Genomic DNA, 12,227 nt, shown 5'->3' with positions numbered 1-12,227 from the left:
AATGATAATGATGATGCATTAGCACTGGCATCTTTTTTACAAGAAAAATTGGAGGGGATAGACATAACCCTTGTCCTACAACCCTAAAGGCTGAAGTAAACTTTAATAACTGTATTTTCTATACAAATCCTAGGTAGAGAAGATGTCGATATCCAACACTGTGTGGGTACCTATTAACTTAATAGTTCTTATCATTTAGATTTCTAAAAAAATGTTATTATACGTCTTAACTTAATTAATTACAAACGTGTTATTAAAATAGCTTTACCTAAATTAAAGCAGTGTGCAGTGTGCGTGGGAAAAAACATTGTAAGATGTTATTATATCGAGATATTTTTATAGCTTCATATACATATAAATTACTATGTGAAGTAGATATGTGTAGTGAACGTATTTAGTTCCTTTGTATCCAAACAAAGACGCGTGCATCTGTGACGTCACGCAGAGGCGCGGTGAAAGTGTGTTGAAAATATGCATTGCCAATTTCCTTCCCTTTGGGCATGATAATAATATTTTGCTAACTAAAATATTGAATTAAGACCGTAACAGAATATGACTAAACGGCAGTTAGTAGTAAAAAATATATAAACGGTCGAATTAAGAAACCTCCTTCTTTTTTTGAAGTCGGTTAATAAAGTATCGAAACACCTTGCCACATTTCTGACAAACTTCCACATTTCTGGAAGATAAATACGAGTATTAGGTACCTGTGTAAAGATATCCTACTAATATTATAAACGCGAAAGTTTAAAGGGATGTTTGTTACTCTTTAACGCCACAAGTACTGAATCAATTTGGCTGAAATTTAAAAAAAAGATAGATAATACCCTGGATTAACACATAGGCTACTTTTCATCCCGGAAAAGTCCATGGTTTCCGCGGGATTTGTGAAAAACTGAATGGGGATGATGACTAGGTTTGAATATATTGATTTTTATGATACATTCGGGTAAATAGGGTCAATGTTAACTAATTTATACATAAAAAGCAAAGATTGTCTGGATATTTGCAAAATAAATGAGATTATAAAATTTCAAAAACTATTAAATTTTTTTTATCGTAATTAGATGAAAATTCATACAGTTTTAGCTTCCTTACATTAAATGAGACAATTTTTAATATATGAACTATAAAGATAAACGCACAAATAACAAAGATATTTGTAATTTTGTTACATACAAATCTAACGATCATTACATTGCCTATGACGTCATTTTTTCGAGCCATTTCGTATGGGGCGTTTTTCAGGGATCCGCGGCAGCGCCGCAAATCTGACTCTTTAAATCCCTGTAGCTCCGAAAGTAATGATCGCAGATACCCTGTTCCTTTTACAAAATTGCTTTACTATTAGTATACTCTTAATTTATATACAATTTAAAAAACTGTCATCATCCCTATTCCACGCGGACGAAGTCGCGGGCGTCCACTAGTTAAGTTATAATACTACTTAGCACCTGTGGAAAAAACGTAAAGTAATCAAGTGTAATTTATGGTGATTATTAGTAATACTTTTATGTTAAGCCGCATGTACAATTTAGATAAAGACACGCGGAAAGCGCGTTTCCATTCTGCGATGGGTATACCTATAAGTGCGTCACGCAATACGTCTGACAAGACAACAGCGCGTGTCAGTGTGATGATGGCCACGCGATTGTATCTAGGTACTCAAACATACATACATACATGCATATATCTTCTTCTTCCGAAACCGCGTCGCGCGACCGGGATTTGTTTAGTGACACAGACTAAGCAGTGGGTCGTACGACCCGGTCACGGTCGTAGATCGCGGTCGCCAAGAACCGAATGCTACCTTTAGCCGCGATCTGCGTGAACACACGATCAGTTTTATCGTATATGTCAAACTGTTAGCGCTGCAGGCACGTGAGGATATTGGATGGTTGGTGGCTAGCATTATATTTAATTAATATCGACATATTTCGTACCCTTGATCCATGTGGCTCTGGACTTCATTGGACAGGACATTATGTCCTGAATTTGGTCCCAGGAGGTCCTATTTAACGTTCTAATAATATTGTAGAAACTTATAAACATTTGCAGATATTTTACGAGTATTTATCAATTGTTATGAACTCAATAGCTCAACGGTAAGGTTCGAGGGGTGGTGGTTCAATTCTCACCCCGTTGGTCTATTGTCGTAACCACTCCTAGCACAGTCTTTCCCGACTAGTTGGAGGGGAATGGGAATATGGGTCATGTTATAAAAAATATGGCAAATATTCTTTAAAAAAAAAACTAAGCCTACTTTCCGTTACCATTACATACATGGCATTTAGTAGTACCTTACCTAAACTTGTAGTATAAAATAACGAGTGACCATACTAAGATAAACAATAACAATTAGGTAAATAGGTAGGTCGTCTTATAATGGTTTATGTTGTAACGTCCTTATACACAGTTTTCCTTGGGTTTTCCTGAAGTAATTTTATTTGTTATTAGTCAAATATGTTGTTATTACTTGAGTTCTAATAAATTGCTTTAGAATTTGTATAATATTACGTACAATAACAATGATGTACGTCTACATTATTTAATTATTAGGTAATCTTAAAAATGGTTTTTTATAAATTGTTAATAACGTGTTGGAAATTGGAAAGTACTTAATTTTATGCTTGACTAGCGGACGCCCGCGGCTTCATACGCCTTTAGACCTCCTTAATCCGGCCCTATCCCAAAATCCGTTCTTAGTGTATGCTTACTAACTATGAACCACCTCCCTGCCAAATTTCACCTTTGTACGTCAAGTGGTTTTCGACCTTTCGCAGTTATACAGAGTGTCCCGTAAATACTTCGACATACTTTAAAGATTGATAGCAGACATCAAGGCCTACTAAAATAACGCAATATATGTTAGCCGAAATTTAGTAGGCCTTGAAGTCAGATATCACCCTTTAAAGTATGTCATAATATTTACGGGACACTCTGTATATATTGAACAACTAGTTAATTGTTAGTAATTCTTAAGTCACGTGATTTCGTGTTAACTATTTATTAATGCTATATGATTAAAATGTACTGAATTCGTATTTTATGTATAGATTCTAGATGGCGCTGTCGTCCGTTATGGCACGCTAACGTTTGTTGTTACCAATGGCATAAGTAAAATCTCAAATTGTAAATAACTATACATTTATTCAACCAGTTTTATTATAAGTATAGATTGGTAGGTAATTTAATCTATCCTTAGTAGGTACATGGCACTCCTACATGTCTACTTGTAAAAATTCCAATTAGGTCCAATTATGTTCTGTACATTGAATATTGACGGCCTCCGTGGCGCAGTGGTATGCGCTGTGGATTTACAAGACGGAGGTCCTGGGTTCGATCCCCGGCTGGGCCGATTGAGGTTTTCTTAATTGGTCCAGTTCTGGCTGGTGGGAGGCTTTGGCCGTGGCTAGTTACCACCCTACCGACAAAGACGTACCGCCAAGCGATTTAGCGTTCCGGTACGATGTCGTGTAGAAACCGAAAGGAGTGTGGATTTTCATCCTCCTTTTAACAAGTTAGCCCGCTTCAATTTTGCGCTGCATCATCACTTACCATCAGGTGAGATTGTAGTCAAGGGCTAACTTGTAAAAAAAAAAAATGAAAATTTTGTGTTGAAGGGCTGTATATAATCGATACTAAAGCCAAAAATATTTTTTTTTTCTTTTCTGACCGTATTTTTGTTGACCGGGTATCACGCTGAACCTATTGAATGAATTCAAGTGAAACTTGGCACGATTTGAGACCCTAATACGCAGACGGTTATAGGATACTTTTTGTCGTAAAAATTAATTCAATAGAGGGTGAAACAGGGGTTGAAATTTTGTATGGAAAGTCCTTAATTATTCAAGTTACACTTGTAAAAATTGTTATGTGTTACCAGAAATTGGTGCCTATTCAATGCAAACAAACAAATCTTCCATCTTTATAATATCTGGCAGAACGTCGCAGTTTCAACCGCGTAGTTTTAATTCCCGTGGGAATACGGGAATAAAATAATGCTTACCTTAATCCCTGATAATCCAATAGTTTTGAGTTTATTCGTTAAGTACAAAAATACAAATTCCGATTTATTTTAAGCTGCAGTAACACACAGTCTTTGCTTCATTAAGATTAACCAAGTGAAACAATTAAATAGATAGATATATATATAGAAAAAGTAACTCGTAAATTGAAAAGAAATTATGCTTTTTATGCTTTTGCATTATATTAATAAAGTTTTTAAGACGCCAAGTATAATGATACCTACTTGTTTTACAGAACCTTTTCAAATGTATGAAGGTAACACAGCACTGCTAACAAGTAACACTAATACTCGTAACACATTACCTACCTATCAATGCAACACCTAGATAAATACTGGAAAAAAAAATCTGCGCATTCCTTGTAAAATTAAAAATCTATAAATACTTGACAGGTGCCCACTATGTATCATCATTTGAAATCAATTAATCATTCTTTACGTTATGTTAAATAGTTACGTATACTCCTAATCATTGAGTAATCGATCTTGCAATAAAAATCAATGTATGGATGTCAAAATTACAGTGTAAGTATTATTAATGTGATAGAATGTCTGTCAAGATGTGCAGTAATTATTTACATTAGGTGCCTAATGTCCGGACGCTTAGAGATTGCGTTTTTGACAGTTCGTGATCGAATGGGCGATGTAACTTCGAACTGGCGTCCAAGGTTGTTGAACTGCGCCGTTTCAAGGTTATGCCAACTGCTTGTCTTTGTAGTGATGAGCCAAAAAACGAAGCCATTGTAATCGAATAAGTTTTTCCCATTCGATTCCGACCCGTCAGAAACGAAATCTCTGAGCGGCCTTCGAGTACCTTCGGTCAGTAAACGACCTTCCTAGAGCAATCAGTAGTGCTTTGGCTCTCAAGAAGACCTGGGTTCGATTTCCAACTCGGCTCTGGTGCACCTCAGTGGTAGGCAGCTATGGAGACTTCCTTTTTACTATTGACAAGAAGTTAAGTGTCTGGTGTTTGGGGATATGATTTCTTTTGTAACCGAATAAATTAGAAAGGGTACCTACGTTTTATAAGTAGATACTTGAACGATTAAGGTACTGAACTTTTGTTACCTCTCAAAGACCCCATCATCATCATTAGCAGCCCATTGGCTCACTGTTGATCACGAGTGCCCTCTCAGAATGAGAGGGGTTAGGCCAATAGTCCACCACGCTGGCCCAATGGGGATTGGCACATACGTATAGAAAATTAAGAAAATTCTCAGGCAGGCACCTTTCCACGCGATCGCGCTTTACCGTTTGAGACACGTGACATTTTTTAATTCATAATATGCACATCACTGAAAAGTTGAAGGTGCACGCCCTGGACCGGATTCGAACCATCGTCATATCGACTGGGCTATCCCGGTCTTTCCCGACTTGTTGGTGGGGAGCGGGAACATTGGTCATATTTAAAGAAGATGTTAAGTAATTATTGTTTAAAAAAATCCATAGTGGTACCATGAGCTTGTACCTATTATTCTCTGTCATGAGTAGATACGGACTGACAAACCTTTGAATTTTCAATCTCATTTGATGATGATGATCTCATTGATGGGATCCATAAATCCATCAAGCGAGTCGCAGGGATTCGCTGTATACAGGCAGCTCAGGATCGTGATATTTGGAAGTCCCTACAAAAGGCCTATAACCTGCAGTGATCCATCTATATCCATCGGCTGATATGATGATGATAATGATATATACAGTAAAGTGGTTGATGATGATAATGATATATACAGGTCCTGGGTTCGATCTCCGTCCGCTGGACTATTATCGTAACCACTCCTATTTACAGTCTTTCCGAATATTTAGAGGGGAATTTGTTTATATTAGTCTTATTAAAAAAAGATCTGAGAAATATTCTGTTATGTCTGTGTAAATAAATATTTTTCCTAGTTGTGTAGTTTTGAGTTTACATGTGTGTTACCAGTGGCGTTCACATCATATATGCAAAAATACACTGCCTACTCTGAGGACTTACAAACCTGTATTGTAGAAGACTTTTAGAATTTGTACGCCGATATGTTTGTAGTGCATACTCTAGTTAAACACCTTGTGCACGCCACTGTGTGTTACGTAATGTAAACAAACAAACCACATATTGAGTAAAATTCGGCAGATAACGGGCGTAACGGGTTTATCACAGGTATCTATGGTCCGAGGTGTTGTGACGTAAAGAGTCGCGTGCGCTTGCGTTATGCTTGACTCGACCGAAATAGTAAGGAAACAGCCCAGGCAATAACACCAATAGTACATAAAGTACGTACGTACACAATATAGAAATTATAGTAATAGTTGCTATTGCTAAACTCTATAATTTCTAGCCTGCTTAGTTGCCACCCGCCGTGACTCGATCCATATAATCGAATTCGCATAGTTATACTAATTATAAACAGGTAAATAAGAACATAATTACAACAATTAGGTAGTAATGATTTTTCATCACAGTACGCTACAATGATGTACAGTTATTTTTATCCAATGCTAACATTACGTAGCTAAACTTTTTTTAATGAAAACATTCTTACCGATAACTCAATAAATAAAGATGATTCAATTAATTTTCTATCTGTATTGGCACTTCGTTGCACTTATCACATAATTATTTATAGAAAAATAAACTACGATAATCAAATGTTAACCCTGAAATGTATAACCTTAAATCGTGTCGCGTTTATGTATCGAGCTGAATAGGAAAACTATGTGAATTGCGTTTTCACTACGACCGCTATGACACGAGCGCGCCAGCCAACTGGCGGCTTGCCCTATCACACCACTCTACAGTATAAAGTTCAGCATTCAGCTGAACGTCATTCTCAGCGCGTTTGATGTTCAGTTTTCCTGGATATGTACATAAATCACTTTTTACAATAAAAGTATGTATTTCGTGAGGTGTTTAATTCTCGCATCACATACCACAGCGTTATTCCTCTCGCTGGCTCTCTCCATCGCGTTGGTCTTCCTTTGCAGCACAGACTACGACCACTAAGAAGACACAGTCGACCTCGTCTGCGCGAACCGCACGCGACTTGTTAGCCCGCGGAACTGATAAAATAACTCGCTTTGCATTATCAGACGTCGATATAATTGACGCAGTACTTTAATAATTATCCTATAATATATAGGTAGAAGTAGAAGTTAATGCATAATCTTATCTTGTGAATTTATTAATGCAATTAAATCCGCTTTTTTATTATCATATATATAGTACCTAACCATTTCGTGCGTACTAGCTAAAATGTGTGGATTTATGTTGATATCGATGTAGATATCCACTACCTGTTTAATTGTTCTCAAGAAGATTATATTCATACTCATGCTTCTGAAAAGTTAACTTAGCTAAGCAGTGGGTAAGTGAAAGGGTTAAGTTTTTAATTTGCAAGGTTTTCTCACATAAAACAGACCTACCATGAGGTACTTTATGAAGTAGGCTTAATTTACAAGCACTTTTGTAACGTCAACTTCGAATGCTTTTAGTGACTCTACCACAGGTAGAGATATATAACGGTAGATCCCTAGAAAAATCCGTTAAGAAACTCAACAATCGTTTAATACGAGTACATAGCACACGTACAACTAATACAATCTTGGTTGTAGTCAAGTTGTAATCGTAAAAGTATCGAAACCAATCCAAGATAACCACGAACCTCCTCACCGAAGACGTAGGTACGTAGCAAGAGCAAAATACAAAGATGCACCAAAAGCGCAATACCTTAAGCTAAAATTAGTCTGCTTTAAACCAAGGCACCACAAAGTTAGTATTGTATTTACACCGAGCGATTCGTAAACAAAAACATTGTCATTGTTGTCATATGTAAGTACTTATAGGTAATTTGTAAACAGATTGTAAATACCTATAACCTACGCAAACCAAGATCGTACTATTCTTTGGCAACGTACCTTCTTGCTTACACATGGCAGGTATTTCCTTTTAAATATAGGTACAAAAAGGAATTATTTGACCCACGAAATAACCCAAAGGCTGTAACTCGTGGATGTGAGATATAACCATAAGACCAAAAATTGTGCTACAGAACACTCATCATCATTAACAACCCTATATTCGGCTCACTGTTGAGCTCGAGTTACCTCTCAAAATGAGAGGGGTTAAACTAATAGTCCACCACGCTAGCCCAATTGGCAGACTTCACACACTTAGAGAAAACTCTCAGCTATGCAGGTTTCCTCACAATGTTTTTAATTCACCGTTTGAGACGCATGATATTTAATTTCTTATAATGCACATAACTGAAATGCCCCGGACTGGATTTGAACCTACGCTCTTCCATTCGAAGACGGAGGTTATACCCACTGAGCTATTACGGCAATTTAACACACATAACACTAAAGCCCGGTATTTAAATACCTAAAATAAATCCATAAGCTGAAGACCAAAGGCAAAGTTGAGACCTCAATAGTATGATCACAGTTACCACCGAGACGATATGTTGGGTTTGATTTCTACCCGCTTGACCATACTTAATGTGCTCACGCGCCCGGACTGATACACTCAGGCCAAAACATCCTTCCCGAACGGCCCTCTAAGCCGAGGTTCGAGTCTCAGACGAGACGCCCTTAGAGAGTCGTTCCGCCCATCTACACTGCTTCTGCCTTCGGACCCCATCGATGCTTCTGCGCTCGCTCAAACCCCCCGGTGACGCCGTTGAGGTCCCTTAAGGAGCCTACTTACACAATCAGAAAAAAAAAGTACTACGAACTAATACGAGAGGAACGGGAAAATAGCGCATTTTTAAAAGGATATGGCAAATATTCTTCAATTATTTTCTTTAGTTTTATATTCTTCAGTTTTATGTTGATGTCATCATATTATGCAACAGAGAACACGTAAAACCATCAATTATAACCATTAGGTGCGCCAACACCTGATAATTTTGTTTAGGCAAAAATAACAAACGTCAATTACTAAAATTAAAAATATTTTTATTGCAGGAACAAAGAAACATAAACTCTGTAAGTACTGTAAAACATTTTTTCACACAAGTCAGGTTCTGGCAGTCCAAATTGGTACCTATAGAACGCAAGTAGTTAAACAATATTATATTCAGGATATCACGAGGAATCATGTCTTTAATCGCTAGATCGTTAGTTGAAGAAGCCCTTCCCAAGCCCAAGACGAGACCCATTAAGTTCTCTTAAAAGAGGGTTTCGAAAGGATTCCACTACGCTAAGTTTTTTTTTTCTTTTTGTTCTTTACAAGTTGGCCCTTGACTACAATCTCACCTGATGGTAAGTGATTATGTAGTCTTAGATGGAAGCGGGCTAACTTGTTAGGAGGAGGATAAAAATCCACACCCCTTTCGGTTTCTACACGGTATCGTACCGGAACGCTAAATTGCTTGGCGGTACGTCTTTGCCGGTGGTAACTAGCCACGGCCGAAGCCTCCCACCAGCCAAAAAGTCTTTGTTGGTACTTGGGATTCCAATTAGTATACCTAATGAGCATTAAAATCTGTAGAACATGGGAACTTGTGATTGTTCTATAATAATATTGATAACAACCTGACGTCGCGCGGTTTCACCCGCGTGGTTCCCGTTCCCATAGGAGTACGGAGATAATATACAGCCTACAGCCTTCCTCGATAAATGGGCTGTCTAACACTGAAAGAATTTTTCAAATCGGACCAGTAGTTCCTGAGATTATCGCGTCCATACAAACAAACAAACATACTCTTCAGCTTTATAATATCTATGTACAATAAGTATATAGGTATACTTGGTATGCGTAGTAATTGGACGTGTCTGATAGTGTGATAAACATCACTACAACTTGTAAAATATATTAATCTACAGGTAACCACTCAGATTAGGATCATCAAAAATTATTTCACTAAAAAAACATACCTGAATAAAAGGAACTATTTTTTGAGCGAATTTTCCGGCACCAAACGGTATAGATGAAATCGGTACTAAAAATTTTAAAAAATATATACGGTCGAATTGGGAAACCTCCTCCTTTTTTTAAGTCGGTTAAAACATTATAATAGTTATAATGTTCTATTTTTTTAGGTTACGTGAGATAGTATTCTATGTGTAGCACTAAATATTTAATATTAGCGTGATGAATGACCTTTCGCATTTATGTATTAAGATTACCTATGTATCAACCAAGGTTGACACATAGGTAACCTTGATACTGTAGATTGTAGTCTATAAATCTTCAATTTAAAGATTTTATACTATTAGACATCCATCGTAGATCGTTAGATGGGCCTCAAAGCGTCGCGGAATTGTCATTGGTTTCGCACATTGAGTAGGTACGTCATCACTCGAAACACATTTCTCTTTATTCATGTTGTGGCTTGTGTTTTTACACTTCCAAAATGAACATGAAGGCATAATTAAGGGATTCAAATGAAAAAAAAACAGTAAATATTTTTTTAAGTCCACGTCCATTTACAGCATGCGCTTGTTACGTAGGTACCTACTAAGATAAGATGTGCGTGTACGTCTTTGGGTAATGACATAAAATTGTGCGTTCTTTAATACGGAGGGCCCCACCGCCCATCTAATGATTTATATCGATGATATGTCATTTATTAGATATGTCACTAGCGCGTCGAATAATACCTAAATATTGTCTACAATCAAGGGCGTAGCTACCGACGTATCAATTGTATTAATGTTTTGTGAAAGCAAAAATTTGTAAAATGTTAACATCTATAGAAAGAATAAATATGAAAATTAGAAATTTAGACATTCTCATTGTTTATTTCAACATTCCTGCAGTATGTTACAATAAATACTTTATTACCGGCTATACTTTATGGTAAAAGGATTAGGATAAATATAAAACTACAGATCTTTCGTTTGCCATTCGTCTATTGGGCCCCTCAACTAATTTTGACACAGGGCCCCCCAAGGCACGCTACGCCACTATCTCTAATGTGGAGTTGTGTGTTCAGAAAGTGTAAAAACTATATCATTATTTTTTCATCATTATCAACCCATATTCGGCTCACCGCCGAGCTCGAGTCTCCTCTCAGAATGAGTGGGGTTAGGCCAATAGTCCATCACGCTGGCCCAATGCGGATTGCCAGTCTTCACACACGCAGACAATTATTATGAAAATTCTCTGGTATGCAAGTTTCCTCACGATGTTTTTCCTTTACCGTTTGAGACACGTGATATTTAATTTCATAAAATGCTCACAACTGAAAAGTGCATGCCCCGGACGGAATAATTCGAACCCACACCTTCCGGAATCGAAGGCAGAGGTCTTAACCACTGGGCTACTATTATTGTCAAAGACACAGAAGCTCACATAGACGACACAGCTTGAATTCACAGCCAATATGCCTAGTTCGTACTACTTTATGTAGTATTTTAGTCAAGTACGGACGATTTTTGGATTTACCGCCCAAAAATCGTTCGTGCTCGAGTAAAATACTTAAATAGTCCGAACTAGGCCTACCAAAAATTGTTTGTACTCGACTAAAATATTAAAGTAGTCTGTATGGCCTATTAGCCTCGAGTCAAATGTAGTAGTGTGTAATCAGCCTTATGTCAAAGAGCATATTTAACCGGGGTTGGCCGGTGAAAACTAATCGCAGATGGCGCCATCAGCGCTGGTGCCTTAGTATACTATAGTCTGTGGCGTTGTATAGCGGGACATTTAAAATAAGTAGCGCGTTTTAAAAGCAAATTGAATCATTGAAATTTATTATACCTTTTAAAACCCTTTTTATATATGATCGTAATCAGAATTCATTCAGTGCACAGTAAAACCAAATGTGGTTTGTATTGCGCTATGGTTAGGCTTAATTCAAATGTGTTTTTTGTAGAATAATAAATAAATGAAAAAATGACAAAATAAGACACAAAACACAAATAATGCCTAATAAGTGACAAAGGAAATAGAGTAGCATTTTTCTTCAGGAATGTGCGTTGGTTTTCAACAACTTATTCTAATGAAATCAAAAACAATTAAAAAAACAAGTAAAAAAAAACAGTTAAGCATTTAGAATTGCATAACAAATCGTATTCACAAGCAGATTACTTGTGTATTTATTATTGATTTTTCCATAATCATTTTTACATATTAAATTCATAAGCGAGCTTAATTTTTGACGACGGATAGTTATTAAACAAAGTTTTAATATATTTTTTATTTTTAGAGATTCTTTAAAGTCCAGTTTATTTGTATTTTGGAAAAGCACAGAATGATATTGAAATTTTTATAAAT

The 12,227-nt window shown here is 36.7% G+C and overlaps 1 protein-coding gene across 3 annotated transcripts in view; it reads right to left on the bottom strand.

Annotated features, from left to right (window-relative positions):
- The window catches only part of LOC112049616 (long-chain-fatty-acid--CoA ligase ACSBG2), a 37,490-nt gene extending 30,408 nt beyond the window's left edge, over positions 1 to 7,082 (bottom strand). For 2 of the 3 annotated variants that reach the window (XM_024087577.2, XM_024087578.2), the window contains exon 1: positions 6,941 to 7,082. In XM_024087577.2, coding sequence (XP_023943345.1) covers positions 6,941 to 6,973 — 33 coding nt within the window. In that variant the 5' untranslated portion in view covers positions 6,974 to 7,082. Of the gene's footprint in view, positions 1 to 6,552; positions 6,787 to 6,940 lie in introns of those variants that run through there. The other variant, XM_024087579.2, reaches the window with a different exon arrangement.
- Positions 7,083 to 12,227: the final 5,145 nt, after the last annotated feature.

This window comes from Bicyclus anynana, chromosome 1, assembly GCF_947172395.1.
Source record: "Bicyclus anynana chromosome 1, ilBicAnyn1.1, whole genome shotgun sequence".
Classification (NCBI taxonomy): Eukaryota; Metazoa; Arthropoda; class Insecta; order Lepidoptera; family Nymphalidae; genus Bicyclus; species Bicyclus anynana.
This window is presented reverse-complemented; position numbering and strand designations above follow the sequence as displayed.